General features: G+C 50.1%; 2 protein-coding genes across 8 annotated transcripts in view; both read right to left on the bottom strand.

Annotated features, from left to right (window-relative positions):
- Positions 1–11,063: 11,063 nt before the first annotated feature.
- MTCH2 (mitochondrial carrier 2) lies at positions 11,064–22,028 on the bottom strand. Its single transcript, XM_090032054.1, has 13 exons — positions 21,891–22,028; positions 18,626–18,710; positions 18,295–18,401; positions 17,811–17,837; positions 17,330–17,383; positions 16,473–16,530; positions 16,097–16,148; positions 15,831–15,890; positions 15,172–15,265; positions 14,705–14,752; positions 14,065–14,132; positions 12,036–12,111; positions 11,064–11,283 (listed from the first exon to the last, which is right to left on the bottom strand). The coding sequence occupies exons 1-13, from the start codon at positions 21,975–21,977 to the stop codon at positions 11,197–11,199; spliced, it is 903 nt and encodes a 300-aa protein (XP_089888180.1). The 5' UTR covers positions 21,978–22,028; the 3' UTR covers positions 11,064–11,196.
- Positions 22,029–22,438: 410 nt separating this feature from the next.
- The window catches only part of AGBL2 (AGBL carboxypeptidase 2), a 56,800-nt gene continuing 51,786 nt past the window's right edge, over positions 22,439–27,452 (bottom strand). For all 7 annotated transcript variants that reach the window (XM_090032052.1, XM_090032050.1, XM_090032051.1 and 4 more), the window contains one exon: positions 22,439–24,522. In XM_090032052.1, coding sequence (XP_089888178.1) covers positions 24,423–24,522 — 100 coding nt within the window. In that variant the 3' untranslated portion in view covers positions 22,439–24,422. The remainder of the gene's footprint in view (positions 24,523–27,452) is intronic.

The following is a 27,452-nucleotide window of genomic DNA, read 5'->3' on the forward strand; positions in this document are numbered from 1 at the left end:
GACTGACTCTATTGCCTTCAGAGACACTGTCAGGGCTCCAATCAAAGCATAAGCTAGAAGCTGGGATTTAGCATGGCACGCTGAAACCCCAAAGAGCCACTCCAAGCTCTGCATCATTGTACCCCACAGCCAGGCATTGGTCAGGTGGGCTCTGGGGCCCATCTCAGCTTGGCATGTGTCAGAAGAGTTCCAGCCTGCAAGGGGCAGAGTTGGCAGAGGGCACCATGTGCTCATGTGCATGCTCACATGCAGTGGCAGCCAGGCAGTATGCAGAGCAGCTCCATGCAGGTAAATCTGGGGGGGGGCTTAAATGATGCATGGAGGGCATGGGTCGGCACATACCCCCCAGGTTTGTGCCCCCACAGGGCTGCAGCCTGGTTGGTCTGGCATGGGCAGGAACTGTATCCACAGCCCAACGGACAGGACCCAACACAGGAGGGCAGAGTGGGGCGGCGACACCTGTTGCTGCTGCTACCAAGACCCCGTCAGCCACACTACAAGCAGTGTGAGAGAAGTAACAGGTGGGGGACAGGGGTTGTTGCACTGCCCTCATCTCCTCCCACAGCCAGCCACCTGCATGCAAGGCCATGGCTCTACTGTGCCATGTCCCAGTCACCATTGCTGCTCCCCTCAGGTCGCAGCTCTACTCCGGAGAGGAAGTGGGGTGATGGATAGAACGCCTGAAGGGAGCAATAGCAGCAGTGGCCAGGCCATCGTTGCGGGCTAGAGCCACAGCTTGGCATGTGAGCAGCTACCAGTGGCAGGAAGTGAGGCAATGCACCCCCCGCCCCATCCAGTACTGCTCACACTAGTGGCATGGCTGGCACAGGGACCTTGGCAGCAGCAGCTACAACAAGTCTCTCTGCCCCACTCCACTCTCCTATGTTGGTTCCAATGACTAGGCTGTGCAGGCAGCTCACAGAGCTGAGCGGGGAACAGGCTCCTCAGCCCCTGCCAGTAGGGAGCTCCCAGTGCCAGCTCTGCACCACAGGACTGGCACTGGGAGACCCTTATCTCTCAGCACCAGCTCTGCGATCACAGGGCTGGTGCTAGGAAGGAGATCCTTATCCTAAGTGTTTCCTAGTGCCAGCCCTGTGGTCATAGAGCTAGTGCTGGGAGATAAGGATTTCCCAGCCTCCACTCCCTGATCATGATCTTGATGCAGGGGACTTGGAGCTCCCTGCTGCTGGGGCAGGGGAACAGTCCCCACCTGGTTTCCGGTGGCAGAGCCCAGCCTGGCAGCAGACAACTCCTAAGGGCAGAGAGCAATCTCCCACCCTGGGAGACAACTTACACAATCTCCCACCCTGGTGGCATTTACACAAGCACTACTGCGCCATTACTAATCAAAAGTAAATTTGCTACTTGCACAATTAGTGAGGTTTACTGTGCAGTTAAGCACCTTGTGTAGACGGCACCCATGGTGTGAAAAAGAGCTTCCTTATGTCATCTGAAACTTATTACCTATTAGTTTCGTTTTGTGACTCCCCTAGGTCTTGTACTGTGAAAAAGTAAATAAATCCATATTCACTATCTCTTAACCATTTAGTAATTTGTAAACCCTTATCATGTCTCCCCTTCAAGCATCTTTTCTAAACTCTGTAGGCCTAGCCTCTTTAGTCTCATCTCATACGGAGGCCCCTCCATACCACTATAATTCTTATTGCCCTTCTCTGTACCTTTTCTAGTTCTTCTATATCCTTGTTGAGGTGTAATGACCAAAACTGGGTACAGTGCTCTGAGTGTGAATGCCCTATATAAAGAGACATAATGTTACTTTCCATTTTGTTTACAATCCTTTTCATATAATCCCTGTTTGGTTTGCCTTTCAGATGACTGCTGAGCTTGACATTTTTAGTGAACTGTCCACAATGATTCCCATCTCTTTCCCGTGTGGTAAAAACTAATGCAGAGCTCACAGTATTGTCAGAACAATTTGTTTGGGTTTTTTTGCCCAGATGCATCACTTTACACATATCTACCTTGAATTTCATTAGTCATTTAGTTGCCCAATAATGCAAGGTGCTTCTGTAGTTTCTCATTGTTCATCTTAGTCTATACCACTTTGAATAATTTTGTGTCATCAAGTTTGGCCACTCGACTAACCACCTCCTTTTCCAGATCATTTATATGTTAGACAATACTGGTTCCAACACAGATTCTTGGGGGGCTCCACTATTTCTTTCAATCCCAAAGAATGACCATTTATTGGATATAACCAGGGTTTTTCCTGTTCACTGTTTTCTATCCTTAAGCCAATTTCTAATCTAATCTAATACGGACATTCTTGTAATCCCATGACTACCTAACTTCATTAAGAGCCTTTAGTGGGGGACCCTGTCAAAAGTTTTTTGGAAGTCCTGATATACTATATTAGCAGGATCATCCTGATCCACCTGCTTATTGACACCCTCAAATAACTGGAGAAAGCCATTCTGTAGCAAGTCACAGGGGACCTGACTCAGTGGCACTCCCTGAGTGGCTGGACTCAGCAGTCTCTCGCTAGCCAGATGACTCAGTGGCTACTCCTTAGACAGACTGGTAACTAACACTGAGTGGACCAACTCATCAGCATCCCTCATGATGGCCAGACTCAGCTGCACCTTCCTAGGCTAACCTGACCTGGCAGCCCCTTCCTGATCAGACAATTCAAAGGCACCTCCTAGAACTGAACAACTCAAAGGCATTCCATGGGCAACCTTACTTAGGGGCACCCCGCAGACCAGAGCAACTTGAGACCATATCCTGGGTGGCCCAAGTTGGTGACATCTTATGAACAGACTCAGCAGCCATCTGGCCTTCACTGGGGGGCTAGCTTTATTTTCTCCAGGTTTACCCCAGTTTTCCTGAGTCTCCTCTCTTCCTGTTCCAGCCTGAGCTCCTGCCTTCTCCACAGTGAAAACCCTTGTGTCTCTCTTGCTGCTGAGGCCCTTCCTTTAACCTGCTCTTAGGTGTATGGCCACTGTATCAGAATACCATCTCTGCCTCTCTCCAAACTCTGCTATCTGACAATTTAGTTATCATGGTCACTGCAGAGGGCAGACACCCTGTCAGCTTCAGGTAACCTTGAATTGTAACCTGAGCTGGATACATTCCAGAGGGAGGGGGAAATCTTCTCCCTCTGCCTACGTGATTAGCCACACATACCTGGGTGAGGGCTTAAACTCGCTATTGTTCTAAGCAATGCCAACATGACTGGGAAGGGGCTAGAGACCCTGCCAGTCTCTGACAAACAGTGATGCATTTCAAATTGGTTGGCTAGCAGCCAACAGTTGCTGGCCTTCATTGGATGAGGTAAATTGAGGTCATAGGGTCTATATAAGTTAAGGACAGCCCAGGAGGAGGGGCAGCAGCCATAATGAGAACTCTCAGAGAAGCTGGACCACCTGAAACTCTCTCTTGAAACTCATGGTCAAGGAATGGCCTGCCTCCAGAGGGAATCTCCACCTGCCTCTGGATGATCCTTGTGAGTAAGCTACCTGAGATCTAACTATATATATAGCTTGCAATAACTCAGATGTGTCATCAAAGGCTACCATGCCACTGTTTGCTCTATGGGATTTCTCTGATATTGCTCTACCCTGTACCCTATTCCAACCTTACTCCTTGTAACCAATAGAGTTCTCCTTTGTACCTAGCATGGAAGACTTATTGGGAGAGGGGCCTAAATTATGACTTGGGGTCCCCTCAATTCAGCTAAGGGAGACCACTATTTGTGCTTCAGACTGAGGGGTGCTTACAGTGGGTCAAGTACTCTAAAGGACTACTAGGCCTGTGTTTTCCCAGGGGGCACAGGTCCAAGATCAGTCCAGATTCTGGGTGGTGGCAACATTACATCCAGCCTTGCAGGTGTGCTCCAGGAAGGAGACTGGCCGGATGTGAGGCACCCAGAGCCTGGAAGGTCGTCTGGTGCAGTGAGGTGGGTGGCTCAATGCAGGAGCACCCCCTACTGGCCCACCACAGCCACCAGCCTGTTTCCTCCTTAAAGGGCCCTGTCCATTCTTCCCTGTATTGGGGCTTTGAAGAGGCCATATATTCAGGCAGCCCCAGACAAACATTTCCCCTGCGGTAATTAGCTGGGCCGACTTACCTTTCATGAGATCTGGCCACATAAGGATATTGCTCCCCAAGATTTCTCACAGATCAGATAAGAAATACATTCAACAGCCCTGGACAGATATTTCCCCCACAGAGATTAGTCTCTCTTTTCTGCCATTCCAGAGATATGGCCAGATCAGGAAACACTTTTTCCCTAAGCAATCTCCACTGTCAGGCCAGGAATACATTTGGCGTCTCTGGACAAATATTTCCCCCACAGACAGTAGCCAAACTGACTTACTTTTCAGGAAGAAACTTTATTCCCTGAAGATTCAAACTGTTCAGATGTGAAATAAATTAGGCAGCCTCAGACAAATATTTCACCACAGAAATTTGCTAGTCTATCTTATCATTCCAGACACATGGCCAAAAGAGGAAGATTATTTTGCAGAAAAACCTCACAGTTCACTCCAGGATTGCATTTGACTGCCCCAGACAAATATTTATCCCACAGAAATCAGCTGGTCTCATCTATTGTTCTGGAGACTGACCAGATGATGAACTTTTTCGCCCACAGAATTTTTCACGTCAGGCAAGGAATCCATTTGAAAGCCCTGGGCAAACATTTCCTCACAAAAATTTGGTAACCTATACTCAGGAGATATGGCCAGATGAAGAAAAATTTTTCCCCAGGTAGTATAGCAGCTTGTTCCATCCCCTCATTCTAGATGCAGTACTGTTTGCATTCCCTGTTCCACCCTAGCCAGCTCTTCTGCTCAGGTGTACCTGCTTATCTCCCCTGCCAGGTCTCGATTTTACTCAGTGTGCAGGTAGCTGGAGAGAAAAAGTATCAGTTAGGAGGGTCTGTGGCTTTGCTGGTCCTGGTGGTCTGTCACATTTATAGCTTTGATTCTCACTTATGGTAGGTTTTCCAAGTTCTTCTCCCCCAAGCTAGTCTCTCCCGTTTAAGGCCTCTAGAGCTCCTTCTGAATAGGCTCAGCTGGCCTTCTTTGGCACCTGTCAGGCCTAACTCTTTTTCCCCAGGATTACCTGTCAGTTTTTCTGGGTGTCTTTTCTTCCTGCTCCAGCCTGAGTTCCTGCCTTCTCCACAACCACAACCCTTGTCGCTGGGGCCCTTCCTTTCACCTGCTCATAGGGGCATGGCCACCAGTCTATCAGGTTTGACCCTGAGAAGCACATCCGACCTGAGTTTTCATTGTGTGAACAAAGTTGTGGAAATATCACTGGATGATTTTTCACTTCTCAGAAAAAAATTCAGCAGTGGTGGCTAAAATGAAGAACAATATCCACTTGAGAGTTTTGCTGCTCTGAACCACCATGAAGAAGATATGCCTGGATGAATGCATTTTTTTCTCCATGAATTTTGGATCTGGTGGCTGTAATAAAGTGTACAATCCTTCTGCCACATTCCCCACCCCCCCAAGAGGATTTCTGATCTTGAAGTTAATTTTGTACAGAGACAGTCATAAGTGGCACAAGCAGACACTGTGTGTGATATGCAGCAGATGAGGGAGGGGACAAGCAGCACAGTGACAGATAAGCCAGGAAACGGAAAGTAGAGGAACAGATCAGGCAGAGGAAGGAAATCCAAGTGGCACTCAGACATGTGTACTAAAGCAGCGGGGGCCAATCTTCTTGGTAGGCATATCACAAGTTAGACCTGCACACTCTCTCCATCTGAGAATGGATGAGTAAAATTCCTCTCTCTGATCTAGTGGCTACATTACAGCTGACAGTCCCTGAGAAACATATCCTTCAAGTGTCTTCCAATTTTAACCACCTGAATACCAGAAAATATGGCCAGATGAGTAAAATTATCATCTTGGGGAAGCTCACATCTAATAGCTGCAACAGAGCCTACAGCCCTTGAGAAGCATGCCCCATTGAGAGCTTTGCTGCCAGAAACATAATTGATTAAATGTCTAGATAAATAAAATTATTTTCTCAGGGAAGCTCACAAATGGTGGCTGCAATGAAGGCTACAGTCCCTTAGAAGTATTACACTAAAATAATTTTGGCAAGTCTGAGCCTACATTCAGTCAATATGCCCAGGTAAGTACAATCCCTTTTGGGGGAAATCTCTGATTTGGTAGCTTCAAGGGAGCATACAGTCCTGGAGATCCATATCCTCTCAAAAAGTTTGCTAATCTGTGTTACAAAGCAATCTGCAGCCTCAGAAGGGCAATCTACTTCAGAGTGACACCAACTGCAAGCCTTGAGTTCACAGGCTGCAGAGTGGGCTGGATCTAGGATCAAGGCCCTATCTGTCCATAATTTCTGTACAGACCATAATAGGCAAGCCTAAAAATGACTGTCTGTAAATCTGTAAAACAACTGAGGCATCCATGTAAACAATAAGCCATGTGATGAGGCTCCATCTTTGACCACAGATGTTGAAGAGCTGACAGCAGAGCAGTGCCACACAGTGTCTGAGCAAGAAGGAAGCTACATGCAGGACGCATTCTCTCAGGGCTCTGTAGCCCATAGCTCCATCCCCCAACAACCCTGTGCTACTGCTGCTGTCCCATCACTGCCTGTAACACTGCTCATCATGCTGTAGGCAGACAGTAGTACGTCTTTGGGGTTTGAGATGGGACAGGGGGTGGGGCCAGTTAGGGTAAGGCTTGGGGAGGAAGATGTGGCGAAACCATAGTTCAAGAGGTAGTCGGGGTGTCAGGTTGGGGGGGACAGCATGGTCTAAATCCATTGCTGCAGGCAAGCAGAGTTGCCAAATCCCCCACCCCTCCAAATTACTGCTAATCTGGAAATTTTTCATTGACCACCCTTTTTTTCCCCCACTATGATCGGCATTAAACCCTAAATTTGAACCAGGTCCTTGTTCAGGACTTGGCAAAAGGGTTACATTTACATTGTGTATACAATTTATTACTAAAATATGAGTCAGCAAAAAAGTTTGGTACTGGGGTGCAAGCTGGGGCTCCGCCTCTCCCCTCCCCCCCGCCTGGGCAGCGCCTGCCCCCTCCCTCACTGCAGGTGGCGTCAATCTGCCTCCACACCAAACTTATCAGCTGGAGGCAACTTTCCATGCTGCCGGCTGTTCTCACTGCCCGAGCGCTATGCTGCGGCTGTACACAGCACAGGCATTTATCGGCCAAATTACTGACCCCCATCAGACTAATACCCAAGACAGCCAGCTTTCTTCAAATTGGTGCTGATCCGATATTGAACTGATGTATGTGTACCTCTACCCAAAACTGCACATGGTACTTCAGATGAGACCTAAGCTGGTGCTGAGTAGAGAGACACTATTACTTCCTGTGTCTTGCACCTAACACTTCTACTAATGCCAAAACCACGTTCACTTTTGTACAGCTGCATCGCATTGCAGACTCGCATCAACTCTGTGGTCCATCAAGACTCCCAGATCCTTTTCCATAACAAGTATCACCCATGTTATACTTGTATTGATGACCATTCTTCCTGAGGTGTAGCACTCTGCATTTGTTAGCATTGAACCTCATCCTGATAGCTGCAGCCCAGCTTTCCAAGCTGTCAGGGTGCTTCTGAATTGTGCTCTCGTTCTCCAGTGTGTCCACAATCCTTTCCAGTTTCATGTCTTCTGCAGACTTGTTCAAGTAGCTTTCTATGCCAGCAAATCATTAAGAAACAGACACACTGGACAACACTGGGCTCAGGACAGACCCCTGTGAGATGCCACTCAAAACCTCCTGCTATTCTGACATGGACCCATTTACAACTATCCTTTGTTTGCAACTATTCAGGCAGTTGTCTATCCAGCCAAAAGTAGTTTCTCAAATGTGTTTGAGAAAGTCATGTGGGACTTTTGTCAAAAAAGTCTTGCTGAACTCCAGATACACTATACCCACAGCATTACCCTATCCATCCAGCCAGTTACTTTTTCAAAGGAGATCAAATTTGACACAATTTGTTCTTAGTTCTATCAAGGTATCACCCTTCTTTCCACAGCAGGGAAAATTCTCACCCATTCTCCTGAACCATATTCTACCACTGAGGAAGTCCTCCCAGAATCTCAGTGCAATTTCAGAACATCCCCATGGGGTAACTGATATGAACTTTGTTTCCTGCCAAATCCAAGAAAAGTGTCAAGAACAGTATCAGGACCTGTATATGGTCTTCACTGACCTTACTAACTCCTTTGATTCCATCAATTGTGAAGCCTCATGGAAAGTACTGGCCAGATCTGGATGTCCCGAGAAGTACATCAAGGTCCCGGGGCTTCTCCATGACAAGATGACTGCAACTATTCTTCGTAGCATATCAGAGACAGATCTATTTGTCCTGAGGTCAAGCAAGGATGCATCATCACCCTGACTGTTCTCCATTTTTGACAGTCATCTTGGTTAAGGACTGCCTTCCTTCCAGAACTGACACTGATATACAATGGATGGAGAGCTTTTCAATCTGGGATATTTTCCTTTGAAGACCAAAATATTCAGAACAACCATCCTCAACCTTCAATATGCCAACGACTGTGTCATCCTTGTACACACAGAGGGAAAACTCCAGACTGCACTGGATCTCTTTGCAGAAGTCTGCTGAACTTTGGGTCTCTCTTTCAACATCAAGACTGAAGTGCTCTATCAGCCTACTCTAGGACACAAATGTAACACATCTCCATAAATTACCATCAAGGGAAAGACCCTGAAGGTAGTCTAGTACTTCCCTTACCTCAATAACCACCTCTCTCAGTGAACGTTGATGATGAGATCCAGGATGTTCCCCAGTGCAATGTGCTGTGGCCTCCCAGTTGCAGCAGTCATAGGGAACCAACTAGTTCAGCTGCCAAAGCAAGCTTTTGTCCCACTCGTGTCACAGAAATCGCTCTTGCTCAGAGATGCTAAGAAGATTTCCCCTTCACATGGGTCCCTGCCCCAAGAACCTCTATAGACTTGGGTGCTCCTTAGGGAGGAGCCTCAGCTGTCCCTTTGGCAGGTGACTCTGAAAGGCAGATCTTGCAGCTGGTTGACAAGTGCCCTGCACAACAGTGACATGAAACAAGTTAGTGCTACGTCAGCTGGTATGTAGGGAATGGAATGAAGTGCAGGGCCATGAACTAGAGATTCCTCACCTTAATACAGGATCCCCACCCACATACTTTGTTTGGGCCCAAGGAGAAAGGGACACACGCCAGGCACTTCCTCCTGTTTTAACCCCTACACAGGCACAGAACTAGTTTTCATTGCATAACACACGTGTCAGAAGGTAAAAGATGAAGCCTGCCCATCAAGAAATGGGGAAGCAGGTATGGGGAGCTACTGTAGGCACTAACTGGGAAACAGCAGCTTGGCTAAATGCACTCAGCGAGATGGAGCCAGGTCCTAATCCAGAGACAGTGGCCCAACACTGAATGACAGGGGCTGACAGTGCTCCTGAATGCATCAGGGGCTACAGGAAATGCCATGGTGTAAGAAATGAAGTGGAGCACTGGGCACTGCTAAGGGAGCAGCAGACACAGTTCCCCATGATTTGTCCAGATTGGACAAATGGGCAGAAAACAATAGAATGCGATTTAACAAGGAGAAATGCAAAGTGCTGCACCTAGGGAGGAAAAATGTCCAGCACACCTACTGCCTAGGAAATGACCTGCTTGGTAGCACAGAAGCGGAAAGGGATCTTGGAGTCCTAGTGGACTCCAAGGTGAACATGAGTCATCAGTGTGACAAAGTCATCAGAAAAGCTAACTGCACTTTACCATAGACCAAGGAGGTGATACTTCCCCTCTATTGGGCGCTGGTCAGACCGCAGCGGGAATACTGCATGCAGTTTTGGGCACCACACTTCGAGAGGGACGTGGATAACCTGGAGAGGGTCCAGAGAAGGGCCACTCATATGATTAAGGGCTTGCAGGCCAAGCCCTACGAGGAGAGACTAGAGCACCTGGACCTCTTCAGCCTCTGCAAGAGAAGGTTGAGAGGCGACTTGGTGGCTGCCTATAAATTCATCATGGGGGCGCAGGAGGGAATTGGTGAGGCTGTACTCACCAAGGCACCTCTGGGGTCACAAGAAATAACGGCCATAAGCTAACAGAGAGCAGATTTAGATTGGACATTAGGAGGAACGTCTTCACAGTTAAAGTGGCCAAGGTCTGGAATGGGCTCCCAAGGGAGGTGGTGCTCTCCCCTACCCTGGGGGGTCTTCAAGATGAGGCTGGATGGGCATCTGGTTGGGGTCATCTGAACCCAGCACTCTTTCCTGTCTATGCAGGGGGTCTGACTCAATGATCTGTTGAGGTCCCTTCCGACCCTAACATCTATGAATCTATCTATGATGGGACAGCAACCACTGCCAGGGACTCTAGACTCCTTACCCCAGTGCAAGGAGGGACCTCTCTCTCTTTCCACAGCAGTGGACTGGACTACCTCTTACACTCCTCAGTAGTACAAGGGTAGGGACAGGGGAGCAACTACCACACCACTAATCCCTCCTCATCATGTGGGGAGAAGAGGTGATTCACCCCTCTCCAAATTGGAGAGCTGATTGAGGGCAGTGTCCCGTTCTTTGGGCAAAAGCAGAACCACTTTGCCTTACCTCATGTGGGGGGAACCAAGAAACCCATGTCTGGGTCTGGAAGGGCAGAGCCCCAAAGGTTACTAAAGGATCAGGAGGACAAAGGGGAGTGCCCAACCTGCAGCCAAACTTAGGTTTTTCCTTGCTTTGCTGTTTCCCTGAGAGCAGAACAAAAAGCAGCAGGGATCACTGATTTATCACATAGGACTGACAGTTCTCTGGGACAGCTCCCATCCCCCAAAACAACCTTTTCAACTTGGATAGGTGGGAGTGGAGCCATGAGTCGGAGGCCAGGTATCCCCTCCCACTTGGAGAATTTCCCCCCATTCATACCCCAAATGACAGGAGAAAAAAGGGGAGCATATCTCAGCATACAGGCAAGTGCCCAGGGCAGAGTCCTTCCCTCATCCTCTTCTAGCACCAAGCAAGCCAGACCCCCAGAGCAGACCCCATTATCCACAGGACCCCCAAACATAAAAACACACACAGTCACCTTCATTTCCCAAGATTAAATGATTTTAAAAAAAACTGTATAGAAATCAACACACTCTCCCATCATTCTGTGCATCCGGGCCTGGCAACAGCCCCTCTGTCTCTGGCCTCAGTGACACCAGCTTTAGCTCTGCCTCAGCGAAACCTCTTCTCCTCCCACACGTAGCGCTTCCCTGTAGGAATCTTCCGGAAGAATAGGCTGTTCCCTCGACTCATGTTGCCCTGGACCAGAAAAGAAGTCATCACCAACTTAGAATGGGCCTCAGCCCTGCCACGTCCATGAGGCAGTCTCATATCCATTGCTGGGGCTGTGAAGAGTGCCAGCTCAGCAAATGTCTTCCTGTCACCAGCACAAGGCACCTGGCCTGCAATCCCTCCCCCTGGCTGGGAAGGCAGGCTCCACAGTCAGTTGAGCCCCCAGGCTCCAACCCAGTATGGCAGCACAAACCCCAGGATGGCAGGGTCAGAACTGCTGTACCAAAGCAGTGCCACTGGGCTGGTGCTACACCACGTGCTCACTTCATCCAGGCCCTACTGGGAACACAGCACAGAGGTAAGTACTCTGGCAGCTCAAGGGCAACCCCTAAATTCCTGGACAAGTTTGGGGCCTAGACCATACTTCATTTCTAATAGGTCACTGCTGTCCTTGTGTTACACCATTAGTACCCTAATGGACTGGGTGATCTGAATGGCTGCCTCTATTTTACAGGTTGTGGGGTCCTATTTACTTCCTCTGGTCTTCACTCTCCACACCTTGCATAACCCCAGCTCAAACACTTTATGCAGCCAGACCCCACTTCTTGTTGGCAAAGGATGGGTGCTAAATCAACTCTCAAACTGAGTCCTAGGAGCCAGAGTGAGAAGCAACCTGGGGAGGTAAGTGCTGTGCTCTCATGATGGTCCCCCCTGGACCACTGGTGGAGCAGGGGGCAAGCACTGGTGAAGGGAGCAGGGGGCAAGCACTCAAGATGTACCTCCTTGCGAAGCTGGTTCCAACAGTCCAGCCAGGAAGAGTATGTGGGTGCATAAGGGATGATGCCCCCTGCCAGCCTGTGAGAAAAGAAGACACAAGTGAATAGCAGAAAATTATTTCTGTGCCTCGTGGGGGACACCATCCCCAAACCTACAGGCAGTGCACCATAATCCTGCTGCACTGGGTCCTGTTGGCGCTGACAGAGCTGCATGGATGCAAAGCCTTCTGCTGACCCATCTGAGGCTCTGCTTCAACTCCACCCATACAGGGCCTGTTCCCTCCTTGTAAATCCTGTCAGTGGCTGTCATCACCCCTGCCTGCTCTGGACCTGAAGGGAGGCACAGCAGCACAGGCAGTATGCCCAGACCTTCTTCCTCCCCCCAACCCCTATAACAAGGCCCTGACACTGCCTTAGTCAACATCCACTCTGCACCAGCAGGTAGCCAGCCTTGCCTTTTAAACTTTTTCATCCTAAGGAGATCCAGAGTTTCCAGACATGTGTTTTCCACCTTCCCAAGAGAAAGATCCCATCATGTGCCTCCTCCATCAGGTGCCTGCCTCTTGACAGTAGCCTTTATTTTGGAGACAGAAACAATGACCCTGGGAATGGTAGTGTGGAGACATTGTGGCAGTAGCATGCTCCACCAAATGGCAAGGATCTCCAGGCACTACTTTCTCCATGCCAGGCCAGCAGGTCTTGTGCCCTGTGACAGCTTCAAAATGATCTACTGAACTGATGCCTCCTGGCTAGAAGGCTATGTACTTACAAGCACATGCTCATCCCACAGCTACAGCTTCTGCTCTATAGAAGGCAAAGAGTGGTCTTGGTTGCTACATGCTGAAACTTCTGTTTCAATTGACCCTAGCCTATGCTGAGAATCAGTAGCTTACAATCAAGCTCCTCAGCCTATGGCTGATGTTAATGAGGGAATCACTTCCAACAAGGCCAGCACTCAGGAGCAGAGGGAACCACAGACTCATGCCTTTCCAACGGGCAGCAAAGGAGGAGGAATCTGTACATGGCAGGGGCAGATGTGCCTACTCCCATGCAGCCAGAACTAGCTTTAAGTCAGGCTAAAGAACTGCAAGACTGGGACAGAGCCAAGATCTTGCCAGCTGGTTTCAGTGAAAGGTAAGGAACTTCCCCCTTCTCCTTCCCCCCAACCTCAACTCCCTGCTCCCAGTCCCTAATCACTGGAATCAGTCCATGCGGAAAGTTTCATGAGGGTAATTACATGAGCTTTGGGGCGATTTGTTACTGCAACAGATACCCCAGGTGAAGTCCTAGTGGGGGAGGCATCTCTGTCAAGAAAAGGTGCCCCTTACTATCATTGCCTGTTTCACATGCTGAAGGAGAGACAGCTCTCTCAACCTATGCACTTTCGCATCTGCACAGTTACATTTGCACTGAGGAGAAGGTTTAAGAACCACTTTCACATGGGAAAATGTTTCTAGTATCAAGCCAAGGCCTTAATGATAGGCTCCAATCTACAGGAGATTTAACTCTCTGATTCTACCACCTGCCTGTATCAATTATAACGAGGACATCTAGAGCAGTTAAGCCTTGAACCATCTCACCAGGGTCTTGGGCTCAGCAAGGTCTACTGGTAAACACATGCATGGTGAAGATGCAGTTCCTAGATTTCCTAGTCTTTGTTCCATGCTACTCGAGGCTGCCAGCACAAGAGCTCCATCCTGCCTCTGTTCCTGCCATTTTCATTGCATGCCAGTATCTAACAGCAAGTTGTATTATTTGGGTAAATGTCATCCCATCAGCAGCTTCCATGTCAAAGCCGAAAGGGTCTCTTCACAGCCCAATGGCTTAGTGCATTTAAAAGGGAATCCCAGATTCTGAAGGTTGAAGTGTCAGAACAAATTCCACAAAGATGAAGACCCACAGTCAGTAATCATTGCCCTGTTTGGGCTCTGCACAGTAACTACTGTTTTCCCCTCCCTGCCAGGTAGGGACAGATACTTCTTCCCACAGGGACAGTGTATTGACAGGAGACAGGAGTCTGTAAGGCACTTACCCGCAGTTGTTAATGGCCATCAGGTTGGAGACCAGCATGAAGGGGTATGTCAGCATACTGGCGAAGAACTGCAAGCAGAGAGCAGAGGCTCTTTAGCAGCACTGGGCACATCCCAGCAGAAAGACTCCTGAAACTGGATCCCTACAGCATATCCCCCAGCTCCTGGGTTCTCAGAAACCAGGGACAGGCATGTACCAGAGATAGGCACACGAGTCTTGGGGCAGAAGTAGAGCTCCCTGCAATCCAATTCCATGGCAGGACGATGCCTGGTAAGGGATCATATTGGCATACACTCACTCACAATAGTGGTGGGCAGTTCCAAAGCTCCTTATTAAGACACCAGGAAGCAGTGTCCCTCTCCTAACCAGCACGTAACTGGGAGCTCACTAGCCAGGACTGCTCAGAAGAGCACCAGGACTAGACAGACAAAGAGGTGAGTGGGACAAGCCCAGAAGAGGGCACTGAAGAACAGGCAGAAGCGTGATGCGGCCTCAGCAAGTCATTTCGGATCAGCCAGTCCTCATTTAACTGACCTCATCTAGCCCCAGGATGGTGCTGCAGGGCTCTGCCTCAAGGATACAGGGATGCCCTGCTCTCTCCCCCTTCAGAACCCCAGAGAAAAAAAGGGTTACACACGCACTCCAGTGACAGCCTGTGAGTAGCTCTTCATCTCAGCCATGGTAGATACCTGCAGAGGCAGACACACATGTTGAACAAGAGACCAAACCCCTACTCTTGTTCCTAGACGTACACAAAGGGCTGTCGTTGGCATATGTGGCACCCCAGAGCCTTTCATGGGTTCCCTACTACCCCACATCAATCTTATCTCTGACCCACTGGGCCCTCCCCCTCCAACCCCATGCAGGTGTGACACCTGCCAGAGAACACCACACACACTGACAGCCCCGCTTAGAGTAGCCACCCCTTCCGAGCTAAAGAAGAGCTGGAGCAGGAATAGGGCACAGGTAAGCAACAAGAGGGACACAGGGCACCTCCTGGAGTCAGACCGATCCCAGGGAGTCCTTGCTTAGAGGATGCTCTTCCCCATCTTGTTGACCTTGGTCCCAGCCCTCCCACATGTAAGGAAGTCACAGGAGGACTCCATACCCCATTTTCCAGAGCATAGGTATTGATGAGGTAGGCCAGCATGTTACAGAGCCACAAGGAAATTATGTCACCCAGAAGCCGCGGAATGAGGCCCCTGAAAGAAAAAACAAAATAGGCACATGAATGCAGAGCACATCCCTGCCAGCCCTAAGCCTCCAAGACAGGGGGAGCATCCCCTTCCTCTCTGCAATTCCATGTCTTTACCCTCCTCCTCCACTTCACACATCAGGGCATGAGCTATTGCCTCTGTTCTACAGACAGGAACTCAAAAGAGCTGTCCAAGGTCACCCCTAGCATCTGTGACAGAGCAGGGATTTGAACAATCACCCCAAAGGAGTGCCTGAAACACAGGTTACTCAGTCCAATTCACAAGAGGCCTTGGGTATTAGTAAGGACTCCATTCAGCGCAGAGAAGCATCAGCTGTGCAGCTGAAGAGCAGGGACTAGTCTGCACAGCCCCTGGCCCACCAGTTCAGTGTTCTGACTCCTGACCTACTGAGGAATAGCTGAGGTGCCACTAGAAGAGTCCCTAATGCCTCCATCCAAAACCACTGGTTTCCTTCCAAGCCTTCCCTCAAAGCTCATTACCCACAACAACCTGCCTACACATGGCTCTTTGCTCCCAACCCAGAGCAAAGAAACCCAGCAGCAGAACTCACGCAAAAAATCCCAGGATACCCTCTTCCCGGTAGATTGTGATGAAGGAGCTTAGTGTTCCACTGGGCCGACGAAGGGGAGAGAAGAGAGACCCCATCACGTGCTGTTCCACACACAAAGAAGGTGCCACGGGTCAGTCCACCTCGTGGGCCAAACACTCCTCTTCTACCATCATGCCATATAATACCAGCTCCCCACAGCATAGAGAACTCAGCCATATTCCCCCACACCTCTCCCACTTCTAGCTCCTTTCCCCCACCACCCTTACCTGTACTTGGTCTCTCGGCCAATGAACTGAACCATACATCTGAGGGTGATCACTAGGGGTAAAGCCAGACAGTGTAGGATCAGTGTAGAAAGAACCGCACTGTGCTTTGATGAAGAAGGGGCCAGTGACCCCAGAAAGAACACAGCAATAGGAGCAGCTCTGGCCTTCCGGACACAAAGCTGTACCAGGGGACACGTGCCCTTGAGGAGTGGGGTTAAAGAGATGGTCATGGTAACAGTGACCAACCGGTGTAGCACAGAAGGCCTCAGACACTGGCAGAGCCAATGAGAAAGGCAGAACCCCAGCAGCGGCCACTAATGGGCTAAGCCCCACCCCGATAAATCTCCAAAGCACTAGCCCAATCCCCAGTACATACCATGGAAGGGATGGGTGACAAGCGTTGCGGCAGAACGAGCAACCATCTCTCGGGAGGTCTGAAACAGATACATGTTGTCTGACCTCGCTCCTGGGAGGATAAATGGGCAATGGGGTGTGGGGAGGGGCACAGACTACAGAGAGCACGGTGGGGCTACAGCAGGCCAGAGGAGCGTGGGCTGTGGCAGGCTGAGGGGTAAGTGGCAGGTGAAGTCTGGCAGCAATGTTCAAGCTGCCCTTCAGTGCCAGCCAATGACTGGCAACAGCATCTCCATCCTCCTGGGCTGCCTGCTCCCTGCAGATGATGTGTTTCAGTACATAACTTTAACCACCCTTTTGTACTGTATCTGCTTATGAGCTTCCAGGGCACAGACCAGGGCCATAATAGTGAACTTATCACTGCACCCCAATCAGTGACTACAGAAACCAGGCCTGAAGGCACTGAGAGTGGGACAGGTCCTAGGGTGCATGTCCGGGTTTCAGCCCCAAATAGCTAAAAGCCCAGAGCCCAGTACGAGGCTAATGTAACTGTACTCTTTTAGTGCCAGCCTGATGAAATATGAGCAGGAGACAAAAAAGTCACTGTAGAAAAGAGGGAGAGGGGAGTAACCAACAACATAGCAACCTTAGGCAAGAAAGAATGCTACAGGGCAATGGGTACCCTTTCAGGCAAAAACTACTGGATCAGTATCCAGTAGCTCAGCTCCTTAAACGGTAAGAGGAGGCAGTGTTGGGAAGTCACCCCCCGAAGGGAAGGCTCATGGCCTGACAATCTAGGCAGGCAGCTTTAGCCCTGACCTGAGAGGAATTCAGCTACAGCTTGGGGTGCCTGAGTCCCAAAACAGGAACACCACTCACCTCCTTAATGACCTGCTCCAATGAGGATGCGGGTTCCTTTTGGCTGGCCCCTGGCTAGAGGGAATGAAAAGGTTTCAGGGAAGAGAAGTCACCTTTGCCCTGCCCCAGTGCACCTTCCCCTCCAATCCTTCACACCCAGCAGAAGAACAGCCCTATTTGCATGGAACCAGCACCACACCAACATCAGAGCTGGGTTTTTGTGATAATGACTTGGTTCTCTTCATTATTAAAATATTACTGCTGTAGTAGCACATAGAAAACACTTCCCCTTTCTCACTTACCCACCCTACAGCAACTGCCTGCAACCAGGCCAGAACACCTCCTTCTAGCTCTACTCAACCCAGCTTTGCCTACAGTGTGCCACCATACAACATTCTCTAAAATGGGGGAGATCCCTACCATTTCCCCTTACCCCAAAAAGGCTGGGAGAGCCCTCTGCAGAAGATAGAAGCAAGACACTTAGAAACTAGTTCCAACATACCTCAGCCTGATCAGCTTCTTGATATCGCTAAGGAAGAAAGGGATATAGTTATAGCACAACCAGAGCCAACAGATGGCAAGTCCCTGGCTTGACAAATACTAAACACCCCCCTGCTGTAGGGTGCAGGATGAACAGGCCCAGGGGAGGGCAGCATGTGGCCTTTGCAGATATACCTGCTCAGCTTTCCTGTGTAACAGGTGGCAGGGACAAGCCTATAGATTTATGTTGCAGCACAAAGGCTGCTAGAATAGCAGCAAGCCCTCCGAGGTGAGCCAAAGCCCTTCCAGACAAACCTTAACACTTTTTCAGATTATAGCGATACGCAGGTAAACTCCCACCCTTTGGAGCCACAGCTCCAAAAACTGCCAGCATCACAGACTCCCACTGCAATGTGAGCTATACCAGCATGCCCTGACAATGGTGGGTGCAAGCCGCTAGCCATCTGACCTGAAGCACTTGGGCCTATGAAACCTATGTGTAGTACCTGCAAAACTTTACTGTGCACCACAGTGCCAACAGCACCGGAACAGAGTCTGGGGGTCAAACCTTTGAAGAGTCCAGCTCTTCCATCTATCTTCATAATGTGCTTAGCTGGAAAAAACAATTAGAGATATCAGGCTCCCACATATCCCACTGCCACAACCTTCATTCTGCCTGGCACCTCTCAATTTGTTACCCTACCACCAGGTGACACCAACAACCAACATGTGCAACAGATGGAGGGGAGCCCACAAGCTTCACTCTAGCAAGTACCTGCCTTTAGGTTCAAGGCTCATAGGGCCCCAGATCCACATGTTCATCAGACAGGGACTCACCATAAGCAAAGAGACCTGGAAGCTGGTAAACTTGTCGCCCAAAAATGTTCCTTCCCAGAGTTGGAGGAAGAGGCTCATATCCCACCTGAAAACAGAAAGACAGCATGCAGTAACTGCTAACAAGAAATGAGACCCATTCCCCTCCTGGTTCTTTCCTCCAAGGACAGGCAGGAGCAACTGCTCTTGGGGGCATTAGCAGGTTTCAGGTGGTCCAGGAGAAGGCCTGCCGATTTTTTAGCATCTCTCTGCAGACCCTTGGGACCATCTGTGCCACACTGCTAATGGGCAGGTTCAGAAGCCAAAACCACTGTACATTTAGTGGCTGGCCCAACTCTGCTGCCTGAACAGTCCCTGCCCAACACAAGGCTTTAGCCTGACTTGGTGTTTACCTCTTCCCAGAGAGCTACAGAGGACTGGGCACCCCAGGTGCTACCAAAAGAGTCAAAAGGCAGGGAAACCATGGTGCACATCTAAACTAAGTGGCCTGTCTCTGAACAACACTCTACTCCCCAGCACTCTAACACCCTGCCCTGAGTCTGACCTCCTTCAGCCAAGGCCACGGGTACTCTGCAAAGAGCCAGTGCCTCCAAGACATTCACTTATTATTTGTCTCCACTTACTCCAGCCACAGAAAACACCAAAATGCTGCATCTGGGGGACCAGTTTTACCTCCTGCTGAGACAGAATCATTCAGCACATTCCTGTCAACCACGTTGCCAGACAACACAGCTAGTCTCTTAGTCCTCCATTAGCCTCCTGTGCTGTACATGGCTTTGTCTTTACAGCATCATCACAGAGCTTTGCATTAATGTTCACATACCTTGCAGCTTTTTCTCTTTTCATGCTACTACCGGGAACACATAAGAATGCCCTGGAAGTGCAAGGGTTAACAGCTCCCGTGCATTTAGAAGGGGGTGTCCATGCGGTCATGCTTTCCAACCAATGGTGGCACATAGCCCAGACCAACCCTAGGCAGTTAGCCAGTGACACTAAATAAAGCAGCCCGGAGTTGTGGTACCCCAAGAAGCACAGGAGGAAGTGTGGGAATAGACCACTGCAGGTTCTGACTGGCCACACTTGGTATAGACAGAGACAGGCACAATCATCAGATCAGCACCAAGCAACACTGAGACCCAAGCAAGATATTCTGCTGAGGCAGGAAAGGGTCTAATGAGGGTCGCAGAATGGCTAGTCCTGACCTCTTTGCTCCTACAATCTGCCAGCAAGGCTGAGAACAGTGGTCGTGGGAAACGCAGCCTACTGGAGTTGGCTCTGACTCTGTGGTGCTACCGGCACAGACTGCAAATGCCACTGATCGCTCTCAATCTCTACGGGTGCTACTGTGGGAGTGGTGGCTCTGGAACTCCCCTGGACACCGTGGACCAGTGCTGCTTCCTTCATGACTGCTGTTACCGCCATGCCAGAATTGCCTTAAAGTGCCAGGGCAGAGTGAAATGGCAGCCTTACAAGTTCACATGTAGCAATACAGAGACAGCTTGTCGTTCACAAAGTATCTGTGGCAGGATGGCGTGTGAATGTGACAGGCAGTTTGCAGAGTGTCTCTCAGCAGCAAAGCCCAGGAAAAGACATTTCTTCTACAACAGAAGGGACTTTTGTGCTGGTCCTAAAGGCTCCTGCCCTGCTACCTTCAACAAGACAGAAATCCTATACTGGAGAAAAATGCTGTCCCCACCTGTTCTGGACACTGACTAACAAAGCCAAGGCTAAAAGCTGCAGGGGCGCACAGACAGAAACTTCCTGTGGCCGACAAGCTACTGCTCCTTGAATCTGTGCAGTGGATGAACCATTTCCCAGTAATTATTTTAATGACTGGTGGTTGGGGGGCAAGCAGGGGTTTGTGGGGGGTGGCTACTGGCTTGACAGATTCCAAAACTAGGTGTGAGAGGGGTTAGACTAAGGATTGTACCTGGGGTCCAGGCTTTCACTTGTTCTAGCTATTATTATGGCAACCACTGTTGTTGTACATGTGGTAGGCAGCTTTGGGGAATGGAGCTCTGGGGTTCTGTGTTATTCCTTATCTGGAGAGAATGCCCAAATCTCCCAAGCAGCACTGGGCACCATACGTACTTCTAGCAAGCCACAAGGGCAGAGGATGAGGGCTCCTCTATGTCCTGCATGATCAGGAATAAGAAGAACCTGGTTCTGGGGTCCTGGAGGCTATATATGTTTATATTACTTATAACTCAGGCAGGGGTGGGAAAGGGGAGAGGATGCAAAATAATCTATTATGACTTGCAGATTACAGCCTATAAAGCTTCATTCTGTATTGAGCCACATAACTTGGGTTTTGCCTACAGCATCTTCCAGAAAGACTACTTCTAGCCAGTGATTCTTGGTCTTCCACCTCTCTGCCAAATCAGAGTGCTCTTGATTAACCTGCATTTTCTCCACGAGAAGCTAGCTGCATACTCTAATTAAGTTACCTCTTGACTTTCTGTTTGATAAAATTCAGAGTGAACTCAGAGTCTATTACTATAAGGTATTTTCTCCAGTCCTCAAACCATTTTTGCATCTTTCTCAATGTCCCTTAAAAAAATCATCAGAATTGAATGCTGCGTTCTGCTGTCAGGTTCACATAGGAGTGACCAGAAGTAAAATGCATTGCAGGATGAGGGAAGTAGTGAGTAAGAAGAGAGCATCTCAAGGTCACGTGAGCCTTTCTACCATGACTGCACACCGTGACTGGGTGATCCTTGCCCCCCACACTACAGACACTGCTTCCATGCCTCACGCAAGGATTTACCCAGCAGAGATCAGGGATATGACTGGGGCCAAGGATGAACTAAGGGCCAGGGAGCAATGCTGTTCATCAGGGCCATCCACTCTGAGGAACAAAAGCCCTGCCAGGAAGTTGGCATTCCTCCCTGGACCACAGGCTGACAAGCTGTTACAACTTTAGGCCCAGCTAGACTGAAGCTGGTTCTTGCCACCCACGACAGCTGCTTCCCCACTTGCCCCAGCAAGGAGCTGGGTGCGAATCCCGCCCGGCTGCATTTCAACGGGCCTCTAGAAAGCGCCGGGCACAAGCACTGCAAGCACTGCTGCAGCGGACGGGAGGACACACCCGGGGCTGACTGGAGGGCTGCTCATTTCCGGCCCGGCTCAGGGACGACTGCCTGCGGGCCGAGCGGCCGGGCAGACCCCGGGGCGAGAAGGGGCGGAGGACGCCGGAGGTACAGAGGAACCGACCCCTTCTGCCTCGGCGCCCGGCCCCAGCCCCGGCCCCGGCCGGGCGCTCGCTTACCTGCACCAGCACCTTGACGTACATGAGGGGCTGCGAGAGCACCGTAAGGCCGGAGCCCAGTAGCACTTGCGAGGCCATGTCCGCCATGGCGCAGCCGGCCCGGGCCCAGCGCCCTCACGTCACCGCAGCCGCTTCCGGGCACGTGGGCTTTCCCAGCCGCCGCTCCGCGCGTGGGGCTGCCGGGGGCTCGGGGCTTCCGTTCGCTGCTACCGTCACTTCCGGCGCCGCCCGCGGCCCGGCCGGATTGGGCCTTCGTGTCCGCCATGTGCCTCCGGCCTTGGTGCTCGGCAGCGTCCTCGGCCTCTCTCCCGGACCGGGCCCGCGCACCCGCTCCTGCATGCCCCAGACCCAGGGCACGTCCGAGGCGGAGGCGACGTCCTGCTGCCTTGTGCCTACTCCGGTCAGGGGCCTTACCCTGCCGTCCCTCCAGCCATAGTTTGCAGCCACCGGTGTCCTATGTTGCCTGATGGGACTGCCGGCAGGACACCGTTAGCCGCTGCCACAGGCTGGTTTGTGCTTGGCCTGGGCGCTCCTGGCGCAGCTGGGTTTCATGCAACAAGAAGGCACCAAGGCATTATTATTTTAATAAGACGCGTCATCGGTGCCTTCTTGATGAGCCTGGCTGTCCCTAGGCTGTTCCCACCCTTGGGCGGTGATCTGGTGGGGAGATAGGGCTGGGAGCCACCAGTGCAGAGATGGGGATGGGAAGAGGAAGCCAGAAAAACATTGGACTAAGGGCAGAGTCATGCTGCAATGAGCCAGATGGCACTGGAGGGGCAGTGAGAGGAGCAGGATGGGAATGAACTAAAAACGAGGCTGAAATTGGTTTCTTTTTCAAAGCTAATCTAGACCCAATAAAAACTTGTTATTAATGAATTACACATCCTAAAGAGACAGAATTTCATTAGCTATGCATATGTACTGATTAATATGTAAAATAATTCTCACATCAAGTACAAAGCCCTAGACGAAAGTCAGATTAGGATGGGATTATGGGGCAAAATACTTCTTGGGCCACCCCAAATTTCATGGCGATGCCACTGGGGAACTGTCTCAAAGAACCCTGACCCAGTCCCGCCCGGTCCAAAGCACAGTTTGGCCGTGCCAGGCTGCCAACTAACAGCCCCCGTGCTCACTATACTAAGTATAATGGTTTGACTAAGGAACTGGTTTTGGGCTGGGCTTATGGCTAAAAATTCTGCTTGGGCCACACATCAGAATACCTCTGCGTGACTGGGGGACTGTCCTGGACATCTGTGACCTGCCTGGCCCAGAGCACAGTTTCACTGTGCCAGGCTGCCAACAGACAGCCCCCAGCCACTGTGCTAACTATGCACAGTATGAATAAGAAACTGGATTTTGGGCTGAGATTATACTCAGAAATCCTTCTTGGGCCACCCCAGAACACATCTCTGTGCCACTGGGGGACACTCCTGCACAACTCTGAATAGAGACTTGCCCAGCCCAAAGTGGTTTAGCTGCACCAGGATACCAACTGACCCCACCCCCCAGACACTGCGCCAAGTATCTGGACCCTAATAAGGAACTGGCTTTTGGGCATGAGGCTGAAACTGGTTCCTTATTCTCAGTTTCTTATTCTTGGTTCCCAGTTCCTTTTTCAAAACAAATCTATACCCAAAATAAGTTTCTTATTAATGAATTACACATTCTAAACAGAGAATTTCATTAGCTATGTGTAGTTACCATATTTACCAATAAATATTTAAAGTAATATCCTGCATCAAGTACGGAGCCCTAAATGAAGATCAGATTAGGATGGGATTATAGGGCGAAAGACTTCTTGGGCCACCCCAAACTTCCTGTCGATGCCACTTGAGGACTGTCTCAAAGAACACTGAGTGAAGTCCTGCCTGGCCCAGAGCATGGTTTGGCTCTGCCAGGCTGCCAACTGACAGCCAGCCCCCCATGACCACTGTACTAAGTATATGGACCCGAATAAAGAACTGGCTTTTGGACTGGGATTACAGCTAGAAATCTTTCTTGGGCCACCCCAAACCATGCCTGTGTACCACCAGGGGACTCTTCTGAACATCTCTGACCAGAGTCTTGCCCAGCCCAAAGCACAGTTTGTTTGTGCCAGGCTGCCAACTGACAGACCCCGCATGCCCACTGTACTGTATATATGGGTTTGAATAAGGAACTGGCTTTTCACCTGAGATTATGGCTTGGGGGAGCAAGGGACTGTGGGCTGGGAGTGAGGGCACTGGCAGGGCCAGGGGTTCATGTCTTGGGAGTGTGGGCACCAGCAGGACCAGAGAGCTGTGGGTCAGAAGCCCAGGGGTCTGTGGGTGGGGACTGGCCACTGATGTTTACAAATGGGTCCTGATACAAGACAGGTTGAGAACCACTGCTTTAATCAGCCTGGGGATGTAGGCACTTCAGCTGGGAGACTCTTACATGGAATGGCTGGCAAAGGCTCTCACATCTCTGTGCTTCAGTGCAGAAGGGCTGGAAGTCAAGGAGCTTCTACATCCCATCTGGAAGGGAGAAGTTGATGTGACTGGCTCTGCTTCAGCTTGAGGGGGCTCCCTTGCCAGGAAGTTGGGGTCTCGGTGAAAGGTTTCCATCCATCAGTGGAATGGCTGGTGCTTCAGAGTTCCACCACACAGACCTAAAGGACAGACATGGCCAGGCATGCTCACTGCCTGGGGAAACCATGCTGCTCAGTACTCCTGGCAGGGGAGTGGCATTGGGCTGACCTTGCCTCTGCTTCCTTGTATATTCCTGTCCCCTCACCCTACATGGTTCCATCCCACCCAGCAGCCTTGTCTCCTGTAGATAACTCAGTTTATGACCCATTGCCTGTTCAGTGCTTGCTCTGTGTTCCTCCCTTATCCCATCTTGCTTGTACTCACACTTCATCCCAAAAGGTACTGTTCCTTCTTCTGTCCCCATTCTCTTGGCCTTTCCCAGGAGTACTCTTGCAGCCTTATTGCTTACCTTTAAGACAGTTCTTCCTGCATTTCAAGGGATTCTGACCATACCTGTCTCACTTCCAGAGCACCTGTTTCAGCCTCCATAGTTGTCTATCCCTTTGCTGCCCATGAGCTGAGAGCTCCCGTGCCCTTCTGCTCCCTTCCAACAGTTCCTGTCTCAGATCCCTGAAACAGCTGCCTCCCATGACTCCCTCTTGGTGCTGTTCCCAGTTCTCATCCGTGCTCCATCAGTTCCATACCCTTCCCTAGCAGTTCCCCATCCTGACCAATTCTTCCTTCCCATTTGTATGTCCTCCATTTCCTTCCCACTACTCTTCTTTCGCTAGGGTTGCTACTCCATCATCTCTCTTCTACCCTAAGGCCCTCTAACTCCCTTGTGCCCCCCTTCCTAAACTCCTCCCTTCTCCAGGGACTCCTTCTTCGATGGCCTACACCTCCCCAAGGTCCCCAGCATCCTGGAAGCACCAGTAGTACCTGCAGTATCAACATCACTGTAGCATGCCCTCGTTTTGCAGAGATCTGGTGCTCATGTTTCCAAGCAGCGTCTGACCCCTCCCCTGCTCCACACCATGAAGGACTGCTGCCCTGAAAGCATGCCCTTCCCAGTTTCCAGAGGTGCAGGCACAAGTCTCTCAAGTGTTTTGACCAAGGTCAGTGGATATCCTCTAAAGGCCTTTGCTGCTACATGGCTGCCAAAGTCAAGCACATGGTATGGAGTTGCTGGGACAGGGTAAGGAGTTATTCCCACCCCCTCTGTGCTCACACCAAAGACACTGCCTTTCTTCTGTGCTCTCAGATCAGCACAACAGCTGAAGAGAGCAAACCTCCAACTATTCATGGGGCATGAGATTGTAAAAGGGCCTCTTGAACATTTTAATCCAGTCCCTGCTGTCATAACCAACCATATAATTTAATTCTCTACTAAAAGAATGTTCCCAATTCTCCCTCCTCTGATGGTTAGAGATCTTCTTTTCATTTTCAGCCTAAATTTATCACAGCTAGTTTGTTCCCTCTGCTTTTGTGCCAACAGTGTCCATTACTTAAGTAACTCCTGCACCTCCCCAGCATTTCCCTCTCTGATGTATTTATAGATATAAATACAGTCCAGACCAGCTTTTTTGTCCCAGAAAGCTTGTCTGACACTTCTTTCAACTCTACAATTGGTCCAGAAAAAGAGCACCAAAAAAACCCTTGCTTCTTGCATATTTCCTGAACCTTCACAGCTACAATTGTATTTATAGCTGGCAGTCCTACCCCTTCAAAGCTTGGTTTAAGTCCCTTCTCATGGAACAGGCTTTTGTTTCCAAACCTGGGCCTCCTCTGGTCTGCAGAATCATGGGAGGTGAGGGCTCAGAACCATCAGAATTCTCTTTTCTCTAGAGAACACCCCAGAAAGAAGGGTCCGTAAACTGAAGGGCAGAATAGCAAGGCAGTCTCACATTTTGCTGCTCTGGATTCAGCCAATAAAAGCAAGGATCACTGTCCCCTCCAGGCCTGGCAGGGGTGGAGAAACAGGAGTCTGGACTATGTGGAACCGATAGGACTCCTTTAATCAAGGCTGGGCAGAATAGAGCTCATAAATCAAAGGAGTGTGCATGTTCAGATCATCTTAGAAGTTTACTGCACCAGTTGGCAATCAGGGTAGAAGTAGCTATGGAAATTTAGGTTTACTTTGGTCAAAATGTCCTAAGGGAGAGCACCCCATAACTTCGCTGGGTCTTGGCTTCAGGAGGGCGGTATGGCTCTATGCAATAAGGAAAAGCATTCCCCAATGTCTGTGTAGCTACAACCTCCCCTTCTCCCCCTTCCTCCTCCCATGGTTCTTTCACTGGCTTGGATGGGCTTAAAGAACTGCCTCTGGTTTACTTTTATACCTCTAGCTATTTGCTCCCACCAAAGTGCAGTGCCTGATGTAATTTGCTGGCTTCACTCAAGTTGGTAGGGTCTCTCTAACTAAAGAATCACCCCAACTGCGTTACTTCCTGCTCCCTGTTAAACTCAGAAGCACCAGTGCTCTTTCTTTTAGGAATGCCATTCTAAGGAATTCTTGTGCCTCACTCCTTCCAATTCAAGCAGAGTGAGCCCTCGCAGGGCAGAAACAGGGGATATTGCTGGAAGGGCAAGAACAAAACTGCTGTGTACTGTGTGGTACAACCTTCCCAGTAATCCATGTGGGTTTGCATCCTTGCATGAGTGGATCCAACATTTACCAAAAGGGAAGTGCAGCACAGCATCCCTCAGAATGGGGTGAATTGCTGCTGGAGCCTTTGGGCTAGTAGGGGACATTAGAGTGATGGAAGAGCAATTCTGGGGCACCCTTGTGCCTGCATCATCCAGGGGCATCAGCAGAGGGGAGAGGCAGGTTCCTTCTTCCAGTGCCTCCTCTCAGTCAACAGAAATACAGGTGGGGGTGAGCAGCAGGGAGCAGGTTCAGGAAAAGGAAACCTGCTCATGGCCTCCACTGTCTCCTGCCGAGCCTGGCACCCTCCAGCAGTCACAGCTCTGGGGTTCCCCCAGGGACACCAGTGGCAGAAGACGGGGGTGACCACACCACTACATCCCACTGGATACACTCCTGCATCTTTACTATGCTATATACTTCCTT

Source organism: Crocodylus siamensis, chromosome 2 (genome assembly GCF_052110815.1).
Source record: "Crocodylus siamensis isolate JL-2025a chromosome 2, ASM5211081v1, whole genome shotgun sequence".
Taxonomy (NCBI): Eukaryota; Metazoa; Chordata; order Crocodylia; family Crocodylidae; genus Crocodylus; species Crocodylus siamensis.

Bases quoted from the DNA above. Each gene is read 5' to 3' on its own strand.
- MTCH2 (XM_090032054.1), bottom strand. From the start codon at position 21,977: ATGGCGGACATGGCCTCGCAAGTGCTACTGGGCTCCGGCCTTACGGTG. The intron at 14,753-15,171 runs GTATGGAGTCCT...CTGCCTCTGCAG, and splicing joins CCTATGCTCTGGAAAATGGG to GTATCTACCATGGCTGAGAT. The intron at 11,284-12,035 runs GTACATCTTGAG...TTTCTGGTCCAG, and splicing joins GGAACCAGCTTCGCAAGGAG to GGCAACATGAGTCGAGGGAA.